General features: G+C 47.2%; 3 protein-coding genes across 6 annotated transcripts; 2 read left to right on the top strand and 1 right to left on the bottom strand.

Annotated features, from left to right (window-relative positions):
* The first annotated feature begins 2,904 nt into the window (after window positions 1-2,904).
* LOC137608483 (tubulin alpha-1D chain-like) lies at window positions 2,905-4,278 on the top strand. Its single transcript, XM_068334905.1, has 2 exons — window positions 2,905-2,944; window positions 3,283-4,278. Exon 2 carries the CDS (start codon window positions 3,367-3,369, stop codon window positions 4,264-4,266), a length of 900 nt encoding a protein of 299 aa, XP_068191006.1. The 5' UTR covers window positions 2,905-2,944; window positions 3,283-3,366; the 3' UTR covers window positions 4,267-4,278.
* Window positions 4,279-5,370: 1,092 nt separating this feature from the next.
* zbtb48 (zinc finger and BTB domain containing 48) lies at window positions 5,371-10,828 on the bottom strand. Of its 4 annotated transcripts, none has more exons than XM_068334873.1 (12): window positions 10,802-10,812; window positions 10,138-10,168; window positions 8,868-9,561; window positions 8,169-8,479; window positions 7,999-8,104; window positions 7,823-7,915; window positions 7,616-7,702; window positions 7,375-7,529; window positions 7,157-7,293; window positions 6,326-6,490; window positions 6,141-6,229; window positions 5,371-5,813 (listed from the first exon to the last, which is right to left on the bottom strand). In XM_068334873.1, the coding sequence occupies exons 3-12, from the start codon at window positions 9,555-9,557 to the stop codon at window positions 5,385-5,387; spliced, it is 2,262 nt and encodes a 753-aa protein (XP_068190974.1). In that variant the 5' UTR covers window positions 9,558-9,561; window positions 10,138-10,168; window positions 10,802-10,812; the 3' UTR covers window positions 5,371-5,384. The 4 variants fall into 4 exon arrangements, with proteins under 4 accessions (XP_068190974.1, XP_068190993.1, XP_068190965.1 ...); XM_068334892.1 differs by having other exon boundaries at window positions 8,868-9,558; window positions 10,802-10,805; XM_068334864.1 differs by lacking the exon at window positions 10,138-10,168 and having other exon boundaries at window positions 10,802-10,828.
* Window positions 10,829-11,095: 267 nt separating this feature from the next.
* nol9 (nucleolar protein 9) lies at window positions 11,096-15,845 on the top strand. The gene is made up of 13 exons (XM_068337702.1): window positions 11,096-11,259; window positions 11,618-12,146; window positions 12,219-12,429; window positions 12,532-12,662; window positions 12,740-12,875; window positions 13,001-13,097; window positions 13,220-13,317; window positions 13,813-13,980; window positions 14,068-14,320; window positions 14,416-14,530; window positions 14,746-14,920; window positions 15,035-15,168; window positions 15,244-15,845. The coding sequence occupies exons 2-13, from the start codon at window positions 11,676-11,678 to the stop codon at window positions 15,358-15,360; spliced, it is 2,106 nt and encodes a 701-aa protein (XP_068193803.1). The 5' UTR covers window positions 11,096-11,259; window positions 11,618-11,675; the 3' UTR covers window positions 15,361-15,845.
* Window positions 15,846-19,198: the final 3,353 nt, after the last annotated feature.

A 19,198-nucleotide genomic window follows, 5' to 3' on the forward strand; every position in this document is an offset into this window, starting at 1 on the left:
CCCATTTGTTGATATTTAGATGATTTGTGCAAGAAAAAGCATTTCTGTAAATAAGTGGCAAAAAAAGTTCTAAAAAAAAACCTCAGAAAAACCTAGGTGTTTTGGGATTCTCCCCGACTATCGCAAAATCAATGTTGTAAGATGTGTCAATTAAGTAAACTAAAACACTTCAGATCAACATTTCTTTGAAACTATGATTATAGATGCTTGAAAGACCAAAGACCATTTGTTGATGATTTAGGCAAGTAAAAAAGCGTCTTAGGCAATTAGTTTAAGAGGGCAACAATTTTGAAGAGTTGATGCCAAACCTTAGAAAATGTAATACCACTCATTATATTTGAATTATGAAACTGAGTCTGCTGAGATTAAACAAGTCTGACATCTTGGTGATAACTGCTTGAAGGGACCTTAACATCATAAAAACATTTCTTTGATGTCAACGATATGTAAGCAGAGGAGCTTATTAAGAGAGTATATTAGTGTCATTGTAAGATAGTATTTGGGAAATACTAATTGTTTAGAGAACTTTCTTCAAGAAGCAACAATGGTAAGGCAATGAAAAATGTGTCCTGAGTGAAATTGACCCACAAAAACGGATGAATAAAATGTGAGGTAATTTTTAAAAAGTCTGCCCCAGGGCAGCTGTGGCTACACACGTAGCTTAAGCTTACCATCACCAAGTATGAATGAGGAGTGAATGAATAGTGGATCCAATGTAAAGCGTCTTTGAGTGTGTCCAGAAAAGCACTATATAAATCTAATCCATTATTATTATATTATTATTATTATTATTATTATTATTATTATTATTATTATTATTATTATTATTATTATTATTATTATTATTATTATTATTAGCCCTCCAGTTAACCCCTATTTGTCACACGCCAGCATCCATCCTCCCTTGTCAGTCTGACCATTGAAGGGGGTAATTAATTATAAGGTAGGATAAAAGTAGCACCATGAGTGAGAGCAGGGAACAGGTGGAGGAGAAGCTAGAGAGGTGGAGGTTTGTCCTGGAAAGGAGAGGAATGAAGGTTAGCTGCAGTAAGACAGTACATGTGTGTGAATGAGAGGGACCCAAGTGGAAGAGTGAGGTTACAGGGAGAAGAGATCAAGAAGGTGGGGGATTTTAAGTACTTAGGGTCAACAGTCCAGAGCAATGGAGAGTGTGGAAAAGAGATGGAGAAGTGTGTACAGGCAGGATGGAACGAGTGGAGGAAAGTGTCAGGTGTGATGTGTGATAGAAGAGTTTCAGCTAAAATGAAAGGAAAGGTGTACAAAACTGTGGTGAGACCAGCGATGTTGTTTGGTCTAGAGACAGTGTCACTGAGGAAAAGACAGGAGACAGAGCTGGAGGTAGCAGAGATGAAGATGCTGAGGTTCTCTCTGGGAGTGACCAGGATGGATAGGATCAGGAATGAGTACATCAGAGGGACAGCACATGTTAGAGGTTTTGGAGATAAAGTCAGAGAGGCCAGACTGAGATGGTTTGGACATGTCCAGAGGAGAGATAGTGAATATATTGGTAGAAGGATGCTGAGTTTTGGGTTAGATGGAGGCAACTGATTCGCTGTGGCGACCCCTGAAGGGAAAAGCCAAAAGGAGAAGAAGAAAAAACACCGTGACATGAAGGATGGTCATATATGGTATTTCAAAGGTTATCACAGTTGTAAGTAAGCTGTAATATGCCTGCTTGTTTAAATTGAAGATTTAAAAATATTTTAGCCTGAGTCCTAAAGACAAAACTATTTCTACATAAACATTGAGCATGGAAAATTGAACAGTAAATCTGTTAACAAATAATTCTAGTCCTTTTATAATTTAGTACAATTAACAGGCAAATTCAAGACCTATCAAGTAGTGCAGCAGTGGTGGATTGTAATGAACTTTTTTTGACTATTTTCAATTTTTGTATGATTTTTTTTTTATTCAAGCGTCAACATAACTTGCTATCATCATTTAAGACATTGCTGACAGTGTTCCAGTTATACCACATGTGTCAAACTCAAGGCCAGCGGGCCAAATGTGGCTCGCCACATCATTTTATTTGGCTTGCGAGAGCAACATCTCATGTTTGATTTTTTAAATTTATTTATCTTTTTGATTGATGACATGCATGTAAATGTGAAAAAAATCTATTCCTACTCTTAATTTTTTTAACTTTTTCTCCCATCTAACTCTTAGCGTCTGCCTAGTGGTAGACTTCTTAAGTTTCTCATGAATGTACCATAAATTAATTATGACAAAAAGTTGAACATATTGACTGCAGAAAAAGTCATCATTATGTTGAATATTCTTACAAAGCTGCATCTTTTATTATTCTCCAGCGTGAATGTATTTCTGTCCATGTTGGCCAAGCGGGGGTGCAGATGGGGAACACCAGCTGGGAGCTTTACTGCCTGGAACACGACATTCAGCCTGACGGCCAAATGCCCAACCGTGAATTCGTCGGGGGCCAAGACGACTCCTTCAACACTTTCTTCAGCGAGACGGGGGCTGGGAAGTACGTCCCCAGAGCCGTCTTTGTTGACCTGGAACCCACTGTGATTGGTCAGTAGTGTTGTGATGTGGACCTTATTCATGTTTTGGGGTTTTATTTGTTTTTTTAGATCAGGCACGAGCAAATTCAGGTGAAGACAAATTTCATTATTGATGAGGTTTCTGGTGAAACAGATTAACTGAAAGAATGAAGTATCTTGGTTAGCCAGTATAAGTCATATTATCAAACTTTTATCCACTTTTAGCACTTCCTGTACCAAATTTTCTCATTTGTTCGTTGCTGTCTTTCCCAGATGAGGTTCGCACAGGAACCTACCGTCAGCTCTTTCATCCTGAACAGATGATCTCAGGAAAAGAAGATGCTGCTAACAACTACGCCAGAGGACATTACACCATCGGCAAAGAGATCATCGATGGTGTCCTAAATAGAATCCGTAAACTGGTAGGGGCACTTTAGAGTTAGTCATTCAATTTACTTTATTGAAGCTCAAAAGAATGAGAGTATAGAAAATGACTATTTTCTAGTCATTATTTTCTACTTGCCATCATCACCATACAAGTTTATTGTAATATTCTCAGAATATTGTCTTGGGTCTGAATCCCCTTCAAATCTTCATGCAATTTCAATTTCAAATATTTTTGAAACCATAACCTCCTGAGTGGAGGTATGTAGATTTCTTTAGTAGTTAGGCACATTTACATGCATACAATTGATACAAAACATTTTGTTTTTCATTGCATATTATGTATCTTTAATATAATTCTGTAATTTCTCTGCAGGCTGACCAATGCACTGGTCTCCAGGGGTTTCTGGTCTTCCACTCCTTTGGTGGAGGCACTGGCTCAGGTTTCACCTCCCTGTTGATGGAGAGACTCTCTGTTGATTATGGGAAAAAGTCTAAGCTTGAGTTTGCCATCTACCCGTCCCCCCAGGTTTCCACAGCTGTGGTGGAGCCTTACAACTCCATCCTGACCACCCACACCACCTTAGAACACTCTGACTGTGCCTTCCTGGTGGACAACGAGGCCATCTACGACATCTGTCGCCGGAACTTAGACATTGAGTGCCCATCATACACCAACTTGAACAGGCTCATCAGCCAGATTGTGTCTTCAATCACGGCCTCCCTTCGCTTCGATGGAGCTCTGAATGTTGACCTGGCTGAGTTCCAGACCAACTTGGTGCCCTACCCTCGTATCCACTTCCCTCTGGCCACCTACGCCCCTGTCATCTCTGCTGAGAAGGCCTACCATGAACAGTTGTCTGTTGCTGAGATCACCAATGCCTGCTTTGAGCCATCCAACCAGATGGTGAAGTGTGATCCTCGTCACGGTAAATACATGGCTTGCTGCCTGCTGTTCCGTGGTGATGTGGTGCCCAAAGACGTCAACGCAGCCATCGGTGCCATCAAAACCAAACGCACAATCCAGTTTGTGGACTGGTGCCCCACTGGCTTCAAGGTGGGCATCAACTACCAGCCCCCGACTGTGGTCCCCGGTGGAGACCTGGCTAAAGTGCAGAGGGCTGTGTGCATGCTGAGCAACACCACTGCCGTCGCTGAGGCCTGGTCTCGTCTCGACCACAAGTTTGACCTGATGTATGCCAAGAGAGCTTTCGTCCACTGGTACGTTGGGGAGGGAATGGAAGAGGGAGAGTTCGCTGAGGCCAGAGAAGACATGGCCACCCTGGAGAAAGACTATGAAGAGGTTGGGATCGACTCGGTTGAGGAAACTGGGGAAGGTGGGGAAGGGGATGAATATTAAGTTTAGCTGTCACTAACATTTTATTTATCAGACAAAGTTGATTTATTGCGTAAATTGGAGAGAACTAAAAATCAAACACATTTTGCATCTTATTTGTTTCTGTCTCTCTCTTTTCCTTGCCTTGTCTCTATCCCCAGTGTATTTCTTTTTCCCAACCAACCGGTCAAGGCAGATGACCGCCCTCCAGAGTCTGGGTCCTGCCCGGAGTTTCTTCCTCAATGAGGGAGTTTTTCCCCGCCACTGTCGCTTATGCTTGCTCTGGAGGGTTCAAGTTGGCTTTCTGTCTGTTAAACGCTTTCGAAATTTCTGATGACGTGATTAAGCGCTATATAAATAAAGGTTGATTACTTATTTTATTTATATTTTTAAGAATTCACTTGTCTATCGGTAGAGATGACAGTTCATTTTGGTTGTGCATCATGTTTGACAGGTCAGAAGTTTAATCCTGTGTTCAATAAATCTTTCCCCTACATGAATCCTGGTCTCCATAAATGAGAATTTTTGAAGTTTTTCCATGGCTATCTTCTTTCAGATTTTGTACACGGTTAAATTTTTAGAACTGAATAGTCTTGACATTGTGTTGACACTCATTGAAAACTACAAGCTAATACAGCCGAAATACGTTCAGTTCATTTACAGCTAATCATCAGAGGGAATGAAGGTATCCAGCATCCGGTGTGGATGTGCCTCCTGCTGGCATTGGTTTGCAGAACGTGGGCAGTTCAGGGAGGAAAGACTTGTGTGGAAGCATCTGAATGGACTGAACCCATTCATACGAGGCTGACATGAAAACCTCACCAGCAGAAAAATCAATGGCTTTGGTAAACTCTGGTAACAACATGTGGTACGTACCAACCATGACATGTTCACACTCACCGAGAAATGGAAAGATGTCAACACTTCTGTATTGTGTGAGATTATGAAACCACCTATTTCTTTTCAGCCTCCACTGAATTCTGTGACTGGGTTATGAACCCATGTACTTCAGCATTAGTTGTTGGAGCAGGAGGAACAACATGAACTGAACCAAAACTGGTTTAAAGCTAAGCTTTGCTGATCTACCTTTAGACAGTTTTATTTATTTGCATAAAGTGACTCTTTGACTCTGTTCGTAGTCTTCAGGTCTTAGTGGCCATGTCCTCAACCATTCCCTCCATATCCATGGACGACTCAAACGCCTCAGCGACCAGCTGCGTCTGCTCCAACACCTCCGGGACGGAGAAGCTCCCCCCCGGCTCCACGTGTCCCAGGTTCTGGTTGGACACCCCCTCCTCTATCACCCCATCGCTCGACTCGATCACCACCCTCACGATGCAACTAGACCCGAGACCCGTCCCGGAGACGGGGTCAGGGGGTCCCTGGACCTCAGCAGGTTCTGGGTGGTAATCTGTCTGGGCGGCGACAGGCGAGGCCTCCTCGGCTTCAGGTGCTTCCTTCTCTGCTGGACTCCGGTCCGTGTCCTGGACCACCAAGTTCCTCAGCTTCCTCTGCCGGGGGTTGTAGTTCTCGGTGCGTTTGTGGATCTGGATGTGTCGTCGCAGGTGTGCCTGGAGGAGAGAGACGGCTAGGTTTTAGCTTGACTAGCTTTTAGCTTTCACATCAGCAGTTTTTCTAATCCTGTGAACATCAGTGGGTTTCAACTGGAAGAATAAAGAAGTGAACGCGTCCTTGATGAGTCCAGTTAAAACTTGAAAATGTATGTCACAGATTGAATAAGGGATTTCTAACCTGTAACCATGGAAACAACGTGTCAAGAAGAAACCAGTTAGGAGGGATGGAAGGATGAGAGAGAACGTGACGCGAGGAGGAACCTTCCAGTTGCGGGCGCACGGTGATGACATCATCAGATAAACCAGGTAGTGAAACAAGCCTACCTGCCGGGTGAACTTGTAGCCGCAGTCGACGCACTCAAACTTCCTTACGCCTTTATGTCGGCGCAGGTGAACACGGAGCTGCTCCTTGGCTGGAGGCAGAAACCACAAGAACTGGATCAGTGGGTCGGTACCTCTGCTGCTCACCAGGAGCTAACACCGGCTAGCCCGGACCTATTATAGCTTACCTTTGAAGGTTTTCCCACAAATGTGACAACAGTGGGGCCGGCCTTCCTCGTGCTTGCTGGCCTTGTGGCGGACGAGGGCGCCTTTCTCGGTGAATCGCTGCTCGCAGGCGTCGCAGCTGAAGGGACGCTCGCCGGTGTGTGTGCGGTTGTGTTTGTCCAGACTGGCTGTGTTAATAAAGATGGGGATTAACACCACGCGTTGGGTGGACCGAGTCAGGACCGAGCCACGTTAAAGGATGTACAGTACTCAGACAGTCATGAGTGCTCCATCTAGTGGACGGATAGCGCAACTACAGCCGCTACAGTCATCTTCAGATTACCACCGCTATATCGGCTACAGCGGGTCACGGGGAGCCGGAGCCTATCTCGGCGGGATAGGGCGTGACACTCCGGGCACGCCGCCAGTACACCGCGGAGCCACACACAAAGACATACAACCATGCACACACACACTCATTCCTACGGGCAATTTGGAACGGCCAATTAACCTGAAGCGCATGCTTTTGGAGGCGGGAGGAAGCCGGAGAACCCGGAGAGAACCCACGCAGACACGGGGAGAGCATGTGAACTCAACACAAAGCTTGACTCGAACCGGGGTTCGCCGTGTTGTGAGGCGGCAGCGCTAACCACTGCGCCACCGTGCAGCCTTATATATGAAATAAATAATAAAATAAACCATTAATTACAAGTTCGCCTTATAATCCAGTGTGCCTTAGGGTGCCAAAATACTGTAACTAAACCCCTGAAGAGGTACGAGGAAGCTCCCAGAAGGACAGAGGAAAGAGGAGAAGAAAGGAACAAGGGATGGCAGTGGCCAGAAGGGGGCGCTACCTTGTGTCCTGAAGGTCTTCCCACACAGGTGACACTGGAACGGCCTCTCGCCGCTGTGGATGCGGAGATGCATGTTCAGGTTGTTCCTTTGGGAGAAGGCGTGGCCGCACAGGCTGCACACGAAAGGTCGCTCGTTTCTGCAACGCCAAAGAAAACAGAACGCGTTTCAGTCATCTGGCGGTTCGGTTTCAGGTTGGGGGGGGGGGCTATCCCATTACCTGTGGATGGCTTTGATGTGCATCTGTAGGCCGTTTCGACTGGAGGCTCGATGGCCGCATTCCTCGCACACAAACGGCTTTTCGCCTCGATGTTTGGCCGCCTCGTGAACGCGAAGCTCGGTCCGGGTCAGGAAGGTTTTGGGGCACTCAGCACACTGTTGGGTCAAACGGGTGTTTAAAGGTTTAACTGGGTTTCAAATGTGTTTTGTGAGTGCAGCTATGAAGCACGAAACCCACTCACGGCGTGTGGTTTGGGGTAGCCGTGGACCTTCATCATGTGGACCGTCAGGTTCTTCTTGTACATGAACTGTTCTGGACACGTGGAGCACTAGAAACAGGGTCAACGGGGGCATCATTAAAACATTAGGCAGAGATTTGACATTTTAACATTTTCCTTACTTAGACATAAAAAATTCCCATGAGGCTTTGGGTGGGTGGGGGGTGGTACCTTGTAGGGCATGTCTCCGGTGTGGGACACGGCGTGCAGCAGCAGCTCCTCCTTCCCTTTGAAGGTGGAGGAGCAGGACAGGCAGGTGAACGTCTGCGGGTTGAAACACACACAGCTTTTAGCTTGTTATTGGGGGACGGGTACCTGAAAGCACCACAGGGGGGTTCTTGACCGACCTGCAATCGGGAACAGTCTCTAATCTCGTGTATCAACAGATTCTCCTTCCTGAAGTACCTCTTCCCACATTTCAGGCACCCGAATGGCCTCTCCCCTGTGTGGCGCCTGAGAAAAACATGTTAGTCTCATCCCTGCAACGGTGTCAGGGAGTGATCGTGAGCAGGCGTACCTGTTGTGAACCTTCAGGTAGTATTTGCTCTTGAAGGACTTGTCACAGACGGGACACCGGACCGAGTCCTTCCTCCCGTTGTCTTCCTCCACCCCGCTGCCCTCGTTTCGTTCTGCTTTACAGCGGGCTCTGCGTTTCCGTGCCGTCGATGTGGACGAGGATAAAGAGCTGGGGACCCCCAGGGGGACGTACTCATCATCCATGTCCTTGCCGACCCCTTCCTGTTCCCCCCAGTCATCGTCGTCGGATTGGATTCCCTCTGCTTCCCGGCTTTCCTTACGGTCCCTTAGGTCAGTCTGCACCTCGGGAGCCTGGGCATGGGACAGATCGATAATCGTTTTATTAATCCAATCCAATCTTTACTTGTTAAGCACTTTACAACAACCACAGTCGACCAAAGTGCTCAACTAATCAACTTAATTAATGACCTTTGCCAAGTCGCGCTTTATTTAACACAATATTTCCTGCAGGAATTTACGCAGAACAGAAAACCTGCCATCTTTGTAGGCCTTTGGGTTCGCGACAGGTTCTACTAGTTTCTATTTCATCTTCTAGTTTCTTCTCAGTTTGTCTTATTTGGGCTGAGGAATTTAAAAATCTCATCAAAGGGATCCGTATCCAAACCAGAATTTTTAAAATGATTGTTAGTAGAGACTGTCAATGGACCCAGGGCTGTATTCTGTATTGTGGGTACCCTACCTCACTTTCCCCGGTCGGCTGATCCAGGCTTTGGTTCTCCAGGACAGAAGGGCCGTCTCTGTCTGGGGCAAGAGGCGGGGGCCTCTTTCCGGGTTTGTCGGGGGCTACGATGTCAGTGTTTGGGGCCTCATCCGTCACCAGTCTCCTGGGGCCCTTCACTACGCGACCGGAGCGGGTGGTTGTGGCGCTGGTGGACGTGGTCGTGGCAGAATCACAGCTGGAGTCACTTTTACTGGCTGGAAGTGAGTTTTGGTGCTCAACTGAACAGAGTTGGGTCGTGTCTGATGCAGACTTCCGGGGCCTTCCTCTTTTACGTTTGAGAGGCTTTGGGTCCACAGAGGTGTCCTTGTACCGCTGACAGAGTTCTAGAGCTTCTGGTATACGCAGGCTGGCTGCTGCATACTGGACCTGGTCCAGGTTGGTAGGATCCAGTTTGAGCTCTCCAGTGTAGACAAAGTCCAGTAGCAACTCCAGGCCATCACCGGGACACTCCTGCAGGCAGAACTCCATGCACTGCGTGGTGGGCATGTTGGACTGCTGCACCAGTTCACTGAAACAAGCCAGGATGTTGCGATGGGCCAGGTAGACCACCCCGCCGCCAACATTCAGTACCGCATCACAAAAACTCCCCACTGCCCTCTGCTGGTTGAGGGCGGACAGGACACGCTGCGGGTGGGCCTTCACTGACATCCTGCTGGATCAGACAAATTTACTTTACATTAAAAAGATGAATTTCATGTCATAACTACGTTCTACGTTTGAATCAAACTCTTTTTTTAAGCACTTGCATGACAAAGTTCTTAACTATCACATCCCGTTTCGTAAACACATACGAGGTGTTATATAACCATTGTATTCTGGTTGTTTTTAGATAAAATTTTATATTTCATCAGTTCATTGGGAATTAAAAATAAAAAGGAAATAGCTGAATTTTCTGAGTGGCAAAATCCCTCATACACAAATGTTCATTTTAATTTATAATTTAAATTGTAATATCCCCTAAAACTGTAACTAAATAAAATAACTTATTACAGTACTCATATATTATTTATTCCACAATGTTTTCCTTTCCCATTTCCAGGTTAACTGACATTTAGACAGCATCTATTTTTGTTCCATTTTTAATTTAATAAAAAATAAAAAACAACTGATTATTATCAAAAAAGCTGCAGATTAGTTTTGTGATGACTGCCATTGGGGCATCGATACCTCTCAGAATTTTTTGTTGAAAACAAATAATTTTTAAAAAATTATCATGACATCGTTATACCTGAAGGATTGGCTGCACTGCTTCCGGAAACCTGCATGACAGAATAATGTTTTAAATTCCTTAGAAATTCAACACTAATAGTATTGTAAAATTTGAAATGTCTTTTTTTTTTTTTTTTACATAAACATAATTTTTATTTTTTTCGTGTACTTTTTTGAAAACCGATGTATAATGTTGAACGACTCAAAACAATTTTTGGAAGGGCAGAATAATTAGATACACTAATACAACATGATTTCACTGTTCTTAATAACGAACTGATAGTCACAACATGACAAATTAAATACGTGATTTTTTTTTTTAAATTCTGACCATCGTTTTTTTTTTTTTTTTTAATGAAGGAGATATAGCTGTCCCTTGAAACACATGGTCAGTAAATATCCTGAAATTTTTCCAGGACATATCCCTGACCTGATCATTCGTCCCCAGTGGAGACAGCTGTCCTTTAAATTCTCGCACACCCCTAGCCACCTAGCTCCTCCACGTTTATCCCTTAGCACACATTTTAAGACGCTCCCTTAGCTCTGTCGGTCTGTGCGACACAGCTGTCTTTTGAGACTCGCCCCTGCATTATCGGTTATAACTGTTTGTTTACTCGTATTTATTGACGTCCTGCACATGTTTAAAACTACTGTAAATAATTCAACCAAGCTGCGACCTGTACCTTCTTTTCGTTTCTTGTAGGCCCATAAAAAAACTGCAAAAGGAAGAGGATGTGACGCTAAGAGGCGCGTCACTCCGCGATACATGTTTGTTGTCCATTTTTAAACTTCAACCTGAGGCTCAGTATCAATGACTTATCTACAATGTAGATGATAACTCGTGTATAATTTAATTTTACAATTAGAATTCAGGTAGACTAACAGTTAAGATAAACAGTAAATCTGAAAATTAAGTATATTCATAATTAAAGGCACTCCGGGAAAAGTCATGGTTGACCATCCGCCAGCGGCGTCTTGTTTGTGGCTCACACATGATGAGAGCCAGCCTGCTAGCACCGTTGTTGTAACACCCGGCTTTTCCCCCCGGGTTTATGTAAGCGGAATATAAACGCAGTCCGCTTATTAAAAGCGTTTTCTGGACGTCTCAATATTTTTGCATTGTTTCCTGAGAGGTCGGGCGGTACGTTATTCTTCATTTGTATGAGCAGCGGGAGCTAGCGGTTAGCCGCCAGTGCGCTAAGAGCTCAGATGAGAGACGTTTTCCTGCATAACTTCATGCTAAGTTAAAAAAAAAATTACCTTCAGTTGTTTACTTGTTGCCGGTCGCTGCTTGAACTGTTTGTATTTATCACCAAAACGTTGCTACTCAACTTCATATATGTACAGATAGCTAATAAAACGTCAGGCAGCTCGTTGTTAGCCTAGCTTTCACATGCTATCAAATTGTGGAACATTAAGCTAGCAGTAACGAGTGTTTTCTTTTAGCGTGATGTTGTTCGCGGACGATGCTGACGTGTGCATCACACCTGTCCTTCCAGGTTATCACCGGACCGCAGGTTCTGTGAGACCCGCACGAATCATTTGAGGTGCAGAACCATGAAAGTAAAGAAAAACACGCAGCCTAAGGGCCGCACGAAATCCCAGAAGTGGAAGGACGTGAGGGGGAAACGATGCCGGGCTCCCATCACTTCCTCGGATCTGAAGTCCAGTCCGGTTATGGCTCAGGTGGTGCAGGAGCACCAGGCATCCGTGAACAGGAAGCCCACCGTCAAGAGGCTCATGAAGAAGCCCAAGCCTGTCTCTGACTCCAGGAAAAGTTCTCTGCAGGCAGGATTTAAGAAATCTGACCTCCAGTCTAACGGAAACACGCTGTTTGAGATGGACAATGAGTTGGATGACCTGGAGGAATGGAAGGAGTATTCCCAGGCCATCTGTGGGAACGGGATGGAGTCGTCAGGCGGCACGGATGATGGGAGTCCAGGTCGACTGGAGGGAGAGGCTCTGCATCTGTGTGCAGAGAGGGATGACCGACAGAACCACGCGGTACTCGTCATGCAGAAGGATCAGGTAGGAATTAAAATACACACCCATCAGATTTTAGTGCATTTCTTAGACTGAGAATTTGCTGCTGTCCTTCAGACCCTGTGTTTCTACGGGAAATGCTTGTTGACCTGCCTGTATGGGCGGGTGGAGGTGATGGGGTTCACCATAGACGAAGGCCAGGAGTCCTACCCGCTCTTCTCCCCGGCCTCACATTGTCCACTGACCATTAGGGCGCTGCAAACCTGCAGTCACGCCAGCAACGGCAGCACAGAGGCGTCACGCATCTTTCAGAAGTATCTACCGTCAGGTAAAAGCACACAAACACATCTGCTCCTCACATTGTCGTCTATATTTGTAGATATAGATTATTCAATATGGTTTCTTCCACATCCAAATGTCCTTTTTGAAGCTTCAAAGAAGAGATTGCTCAAACGGATCAGGTCACACTCGTCCATCATCCTCCTGGAACCGATGGAGATGCCTCTGACCCGGTTTCTGTCCAGCTTCTCAGACTTCAGTGAATTGTTCAACCCCCCGGCGGTGAGTTGATAATCAGAGCTACTGTCATTCACCCAGAACTCCATCTAACAGAAGCTTCTCCTTCTGCTCGTTTGTAGTGTGAACTCATGTCGGCGGTTCTGGACACTCCGCTCAACGGTTTGGGTGTGATTCCCCTCGCCAGCACCATCAAGGGCCTGAGCATGTCGAAGAGCTGCAGAGACGCTCTGATGACGGTGGTCAGCGCCTGCAGAGGTGAGCCCCTTGTCCCACTCGGGACCCTCCGGTTGCACGTATAGGAATGTGAACGTCCTTCACTGATGTGTGGAAACAGAAACTCCTATCCCTCACCTCATGTCTGGTGCTCAAACTCTCACCAGGGGACATGGATGGCTGCGCCGTCATCTTCGTTTGTGGCACCAAGAATGTGGGCAAGTCAACATTCATCCGGGCCCTTATCAATACCTTATTAAACCAGTGAGTGCTCCTCATACATATTTAATAAAGAAAGATATTCGGAGTGTTTTTATTGTGGGTTTAACTTGTTTTTTTTCTCCTGTTGTTCGAGTGTTAACTCAAAATGTTTTGCGTGTCTGCAGCACAACGGGTGTAGATTACCTGGAAGGTGACCTCGGTCAAACAGAGTTCACCCCCGCTGGTTGTCTTTCTCTGTCGACTGTCACAGAACCGTTACTGGGTACGTCACACCATCATGTAATGAGTTTGAATCCGCTGATCATGTGTGGCAGGATGCTGCTGCTTTAATATTATTACATATGTAGGACATTTAAAATACTTTTTTAAACATGCAGCAGACATATCCCAACACACCGGACACAAAAAGAAGTTAATTACACCAATATCTTGGAAGGGTGTATATTTATTGCTGTACAGTTAGTTCTCAGCTCAAGGAGCCTGCAAACATTTAGAAACGTTTGTGTGTGAAGTAACGCTCTTGAAAAAGTGCTGCACCTCCACTTTGAGCCAGGAGGGGGCAGTATGCACCACAGTTTTGGCCTGAGTGCTGAAGAAGAAAGCAGTTTTAACACAGTAGATGTTTTTATTTCTCTATTCACACGTCACATCCCGCCTCAGGTGTAATAGAACTGGTGATTAATGTTATTATTGATCATTCCTGGTCTTCCTGTATCAGACTGGATCTGCAGGAAATTCATGCTGACGTATTTTTCAGGTCCTCCTTTCACACATCAGCGCACGCCAGATCACATGATCTACTACGGCCAGTCGTCATGCGAGTCGGACTTGGAGCGCTACCTGGAATCGCTCAAGTGCTTGTGGCGTCGACGTTCCCAGAGCAGAGAGACTCCGGTCATCATCAACACCATGGGCTGGGTCAAAGGTCAGCGCGGGCTGCACTCTTGACAGCGGTGAAGGATGTGACCGGAGACGAGGGTCTGAACGCGTTCTTTTCTGGGGGTGTCCACAGGATTTGGGTTCCAGCTCCTGGTGGACTTGATCCGGTTCTTCCCGGTGTCTCACGTCATCCAGCTCAATCACAGCGGCGTCTCCCAGTGCTCCGCCCTCACACAAGAGTTTCTGAGGACAGCACACGGATACCAGACACACCCCCCTGCTCAGACCGCCCTGGACGAGTTCACAGAGAGCCACAACCCCCCCAGGAGCTACAGTCACCTGAACGTCCAGTCGGAATTTCAGGGAGTGGGTCGCCAAGGAACCTCGTAAGTACACCAGAGTAATCCTCTGACGCTTGCAGTGATAGTTTCACCGTTATTCACATCATCATCTTGGGGTGGTGGTGGGGGGCGTTTGGCAGGAAGCACCAGCGCAGCAACGAAACCAGAGAGCTGTCGCTGCTGGCCTACCTGAGTCAGCTGCAGTCTCCTGATCCCGGACTCGTGAAACCGCTACACAGCCTCACCCCGTACCAGGTACAGCAGAACCAGGATGTTCAGATTTGAGGTGTTTTGGTGTTTACATGGAACCTCTTATTTGTTTATTTACTCAGTTCAAGACGACTGACAGCTAAACACGAAGCTAGCCATTAGCTTAGCTGAAATTGTGCAAGGAAGAACAGTTAGCATGACAAGCTACCGTCAGTCCCGGTTTAACCAGTGTTAATGAGCCCCCCTCACCCGGCCCCCAGGTGCCCCACACGGCGGTGGCTTTAGGTGTGATCCACTGTGAAGTTGTGCCTAATCACATGTTCTACGCCGCCAACGCCAGCCTGGTGGCGCTGTGCTGCCTGGCGGAGAGGGTGACCAGCAGGGGCGGCCCGGTCCTCCTGTCGCAGGCTCCCATCTGCCCATGCGTGGGTTTCGGTACGTATCGCTCTGGACCCATCATGCATCTGTCCAACTTCAGAAAACACTGATAATCAAAGCCGTGTTCGTTAAGCGTGTAGCATGTCGGTTAGCGTGTGAATGTTTCTCCAGGTGTGCTCCGAGGCATCGACATGGAGCGGGGGCTGTACCTGTTGCTCACCCCCGTAGATCCCTCCATACTCCGGAAGGTCAACTGTCTCCTCCTGGGAGCGATATCTCTGCCTCCCTGCATCCTCACCTCACAGGTGAGAGGGGCGTGTCCTCCAGGTGATGTCGTAGCGTGTGCGTTAGCTTCCTCTCACCTTACTTTTCTGTTCCAGGATGGCTTGAAGGGGGAGACGCCCTACGTCACCAAAGACTACAGCTTCGACCTGAGCGGCGCCGGGAAACTGCGAGTCTTCAAGGGACTGTCGAGACCCAGCCAGACGAGGATGTGAAGGCGTTTCCCTCACAGGCTCGGCCCCTCGCCCCCTACTGGTCATGACTGGTTCTGACCCGGTCAGCTCCGGGTTCTGGACTCAGACGGAGCCGGACAGTTTTCATTCTACGATTCAGTATGATCAGGCTCCGCAGGAAGAGGCGGGGCTTTCCCGTCACTGGACTTCCTCTCCATAAGATGTGGCGAGAACGCAGAGGGTCGGACCTCCCAGTGTCAGGTCGTTAAACGCCGCTGCAGAGGAGCTTTGTTTCCTGCCATATGGACAATGACCCCCCCCCCCCCATAAAATAAGCTGAACATTAAAACCTGCCAGACAATAAAGAAAAAAAACATTTTGGGGCATTTCTTGCTTTTAAGTGCTTTTAAAACCGATGATTGTTTTGACAGTCAGCCGACCGTACGTTAATCTGTTTGTGTTTGCTGTCGTCCGACGTGAATAAAGAGGGTGGAGTCAAGTGACCTCTTTGTGGGGGAAGTTGAACATGTAGACTTGTTCTTTGCCGATTCTTTTCTGACCTGTAGGGGGCAGCAGATGATGTGTGAGCATTACCAGATGTTCAGACTGAAGCAGTACGGTCCATGCAGCCAAGAAAGGCTAGTTTGTAAAGTCGGCTGTTCTAACGCTCTCCCCTCCTCCTCCTCCTCCTCCTCCTCACCTCCCCCTCACTCTTCTTTGTTTGATGCCCCCTCCCCTCTCTTTGTTGGGGGTGGGAGCAGACAAACAAAGCAGCCACATTTTGGCAGACTCATTGTTTTGACTGTCAGCTCAGATGTTTTCCTGGAGTCCTCATGCGAGCCGGTCCTGCTGGACGACAGACATAAGGCTTGTCAGATCCATCGGCCGTCCCCCGCCGTGGTCCCATGAGATCAGAAACTAGCTAGGATGCAAACTTTTTATAAGAATGCTCTTGTTAAGTGTGTTTTAAATCTCTTGACGCACAACAATCAGTTGGGAAACTTATATAAAGTTATGATTTTACAAATAACTCAATAAATTTTCATGCCGATATGATAGGTTATGCTAGTTAGCATCAGCTAAAACCTGCCAAGATGCAGCCGACCAATGAGAAATGGGGAAAGTTTTTTAGTTTAATTTCTGCTCCTCCCCCTTTCCCACCCACTAAGTAGGCTGTTTGCAGGGTGAGGGTGGTGTTTTTTTGGATCATGGTTCTGCAGTTTGGGGGGGGGGTCAAGGTTGGGGGCGGTGATTTGACACACAAATCGAAATTATTTCAAAGGGACGCTTTCTTTTTTTTACTGAAGCCACGTTGTTCATTTATTGTGTGTGTGTGTGTGTGTGTGTGTGTGTGTGTGTGTGTGTGTGTGTGTGTGTGTGTGTGTGTGTGTGTGTGTGTGCGTGTGTGCGTGTGTGTGTGTGTGTGTGTGTGTGTGTGTGTGTTCATACAACCGCACACCGACAGGGGGAACCTCTCCCCGATGCGCGCCTCTGGGGCTTGCGCTACCGTTTGGCGCTCTGGCGCCCCTAGCGGCGCCGCTCACACACAGCACCGAGCCTTTTGTGGATCCAGGTTGTGTGAATGAATGGAGGGGAGCCCGACGGTGGACCGGGGGAGGGCGGCGAGACGAGGACAATGTGTGCTCAAGTTGTGCTGCGCGCTGCGTAAAGTTGTTGGCAGGAGACGCACCGCGGATCCGCTGATCCACTGACGGACGACACGGTTCTGTTTTTCCACCGACCGACGGACGTCTCCGTCGGCACGTCGAGGATTTCTTTCTCTCTCCCGCAACCGGCAACAGGTCATCGGAAGCTTAGCTCGGCGTCCGGTTAGCCGCTGCGCCTCGGCGGGTTCGGACGCAGCGAACTTTTGCGCCGGTGATGCGTTCTGGCCGCTCGTTTATCCACGCATTCCACGCGGCGTGATCCGCAGCTTTCTGCCCCCCCCCCCGACCGGACCCGGATCCTGCAAAAAAAAACTGTTTTACCAGGGAATGTGGGAATGCGTGAGGAGGAGCGCTAATTAAACCTCCCCGGGTGATCAACGTTCAGCGCCATCAGACAGAACCGACCGGAGCTGCTGCGGGTCGACGCGCAGATGGTGCCGAACAAGTGGACCATGAACTCGGTTCTGCACAAGTCTCCACCGAGGAGCTGGCTGGGGCTCAGATTACGACTCAGTAAGTAAAATATTGATGAAGTCAGCTACTGATCAGCATTTCCATATTCATGCATCATCATCATCATCATCATCATCATCATCATCATCATCATCATCATCATGAGGCAGCAGAACAACATGAGTCACCTGAATGTTCTTTGAGGATTAGTTCAGAGTTCCTGTTTAGGAAGTCAGACTAGAGGCTTTGATTCAGGCTTTCCTTCAATCTTCAAAGGTGAAAACTGAATTGCGCAGCTGACCTGAGTTGTTTGTGTGTGTGTGTGTGTGTGTGTGTGTGTGTGTGTGTGTGTGTGTTTCAGTCAGACAGGAAGGGACAGTCCGATCTGAGGTTCTCTTCATGATTTAGAGCTTTCCTTCAACTCACAGTAAACTCACATGATGGATTTTACCTCCAGTAAATCTTGGGACCCCCGCCTCCTCCACCTCCTCCACCCCCCCCCCATTACTGCTCCTTTTCCTCTCCAGGCTCATAAAATCAGATAAAAGTTAAGATTCTCCAAATTAAAGAATGCCTTATAAACTCCACCTGCCGTCAGAAGTCGTAGCAGGAAGTGAGGATGATGGGAGATGGAGCGGCTCTGGTCTGAGGCGGGACGCGGATGTAGTTCATGGGTTCAAACAGTGAGCTTGGAGTTCATGTTTAGACCCTTAATTGGTTGAGTCTGGAAGCCGTCAGAGTTCCAGGCCACCGGAGTCTTAAGCCTGTCTTAAACACAGCGGTCTAATCTGGGACCAGATGTCTCGTCTGGTCTCTGTCCGCCGCCGAAAAACAACCACAGGGATCGGAAACGTCACCTCTCACCGGCCCACCAACCGGAGATGTGTCAACCCCACCTGAACCGTTGTGTTTGAGGTATTGATTATTGATCTGTAGTCTCCATCGGCGATGGTTTCTAGAGGAGCAGGTGCTCAAATGTTCCATTTGGTTTTCAGGAGAAACCAGAACATTTGGAATGAATTTCATTGAGATTTTGTGGACAGGTGGGAGGAGAACAGGTGATGAGATTTGTGGACACAGGATTTGGTCACCATGGTTACGCCGGGACCCGTCCTCATTTGGATTAGTCCTGCCGCTGAGCCAATGCCAAGCCAATCAGAGGCAGACAAGGGTGTGTTCTGGGGTCACCTCAGAAGAAAAAAACATTCTACCCCTACGAGGAAAATTTGATCAGAATGTTTCACCGACCCGTTTCCCAGGAAACGAGTTGGTTTCATCACATGATGCATAAGTTCATCCATTAATGTCAGCTTGAAGGACTTCTGGTCCATATCACCTTAAAGATGGAGGTTGGGTTTGGGTTTAGGAGAGTCAGGTTTGTCCTCCAGATGTCTTATGTACCGGATTCTGAGCTAAACATGAATCACCAGGTGCATCTGAAAGGCGATGCTCCAGCACGCCTTCTGATTGGACGCTGCATTCACGAACTGACTGATGATGAACGTCTCTGGTGTTAGCATTGTGGCGATTTCTGCGTCAACAGCATCAGATGTGCTGCAACAGTTAGCTCGCGCTCATCAGGACATTTTCTTTAAGTTAGTCCTCCAAAAAAAAAAAAAAAAAATTGAGTCTGAAATCAAACCGATGAAGAAGAGTCCTGCTTCATGTCGGGTGATGAAGGTCATGCAGTTTGTTCCAAAGCTAGCCAGTTTGTGTTGTTGATGTAACTCCACCCTGTGTAGATTGGTGTTAACTGGACA

Source organism: Antennarius striatus, chromosome 2 (genome assembly GCF_040054535.1).
Source record: "Antennarius striatus isolate MH-2024 chromosome 2, ASM4005453v1, whole genome shotgun sequence".
Classification (NCBI taxonomy): Eukaryota; Metazoa; Chordata; class Actinopteri; order Lophiiformes; family Antennariidae; genus Antennarius; species Antennarius striatus.

Excerpts from the sequence above, each read along its gene's own strand:
- LOC137608483 (XM_068334905.1), top strand. The coding sequence starts at position 3,367 with ATGGAGAGACTCTCTGTTGATTATGGGAAAAAGTCTAAGCTTGAGTTT.
- zbtb48 (XM_068334864.1), bottom strand. The coding sequence starts at position 10,827 with ATGGGCCTACAAGAAACGAAAAGAAG. Across the intron at positions 7,530-7,615 it reads GCTACCCCAAACCACACGCC|TGTGCTGAGTGCCCCAAAAC; the intron begins GTGAGTGGGTTT and ends TTGACCCAACAG. Across the intron at positions 5,814-6,140 it reads GCTACAAGTTCACCCGGCAG|GCACACCTGCGACGACACAT; the intron begins GTAGGCTTGTTT and ends TCTCTCCTCCAG.
- nol9 (XM_068337702.1), top strand. The coding sequence starts at position 11,676 with ATGAAAGTAAAGAAAAACACGCAGCCTAAGGGCCGCACGAAATCCCAG. Across the intron at positions 13,981-14,067 it reads CACCATGGGCTGGGTCAAAG|GATTTGGGTTCCAGCTCCTG; the intron begins GTCAGCGCGGGC and ends GGGTGTCCACAG. Across the intron at positions 14,531-14,745 it reads ACAGCCTCACCCCGTACCAG|GTGCCCCACACGGCGGTGGC; the intron begins GTACAGCAGAAC and ends CCCGGCCCCCAG.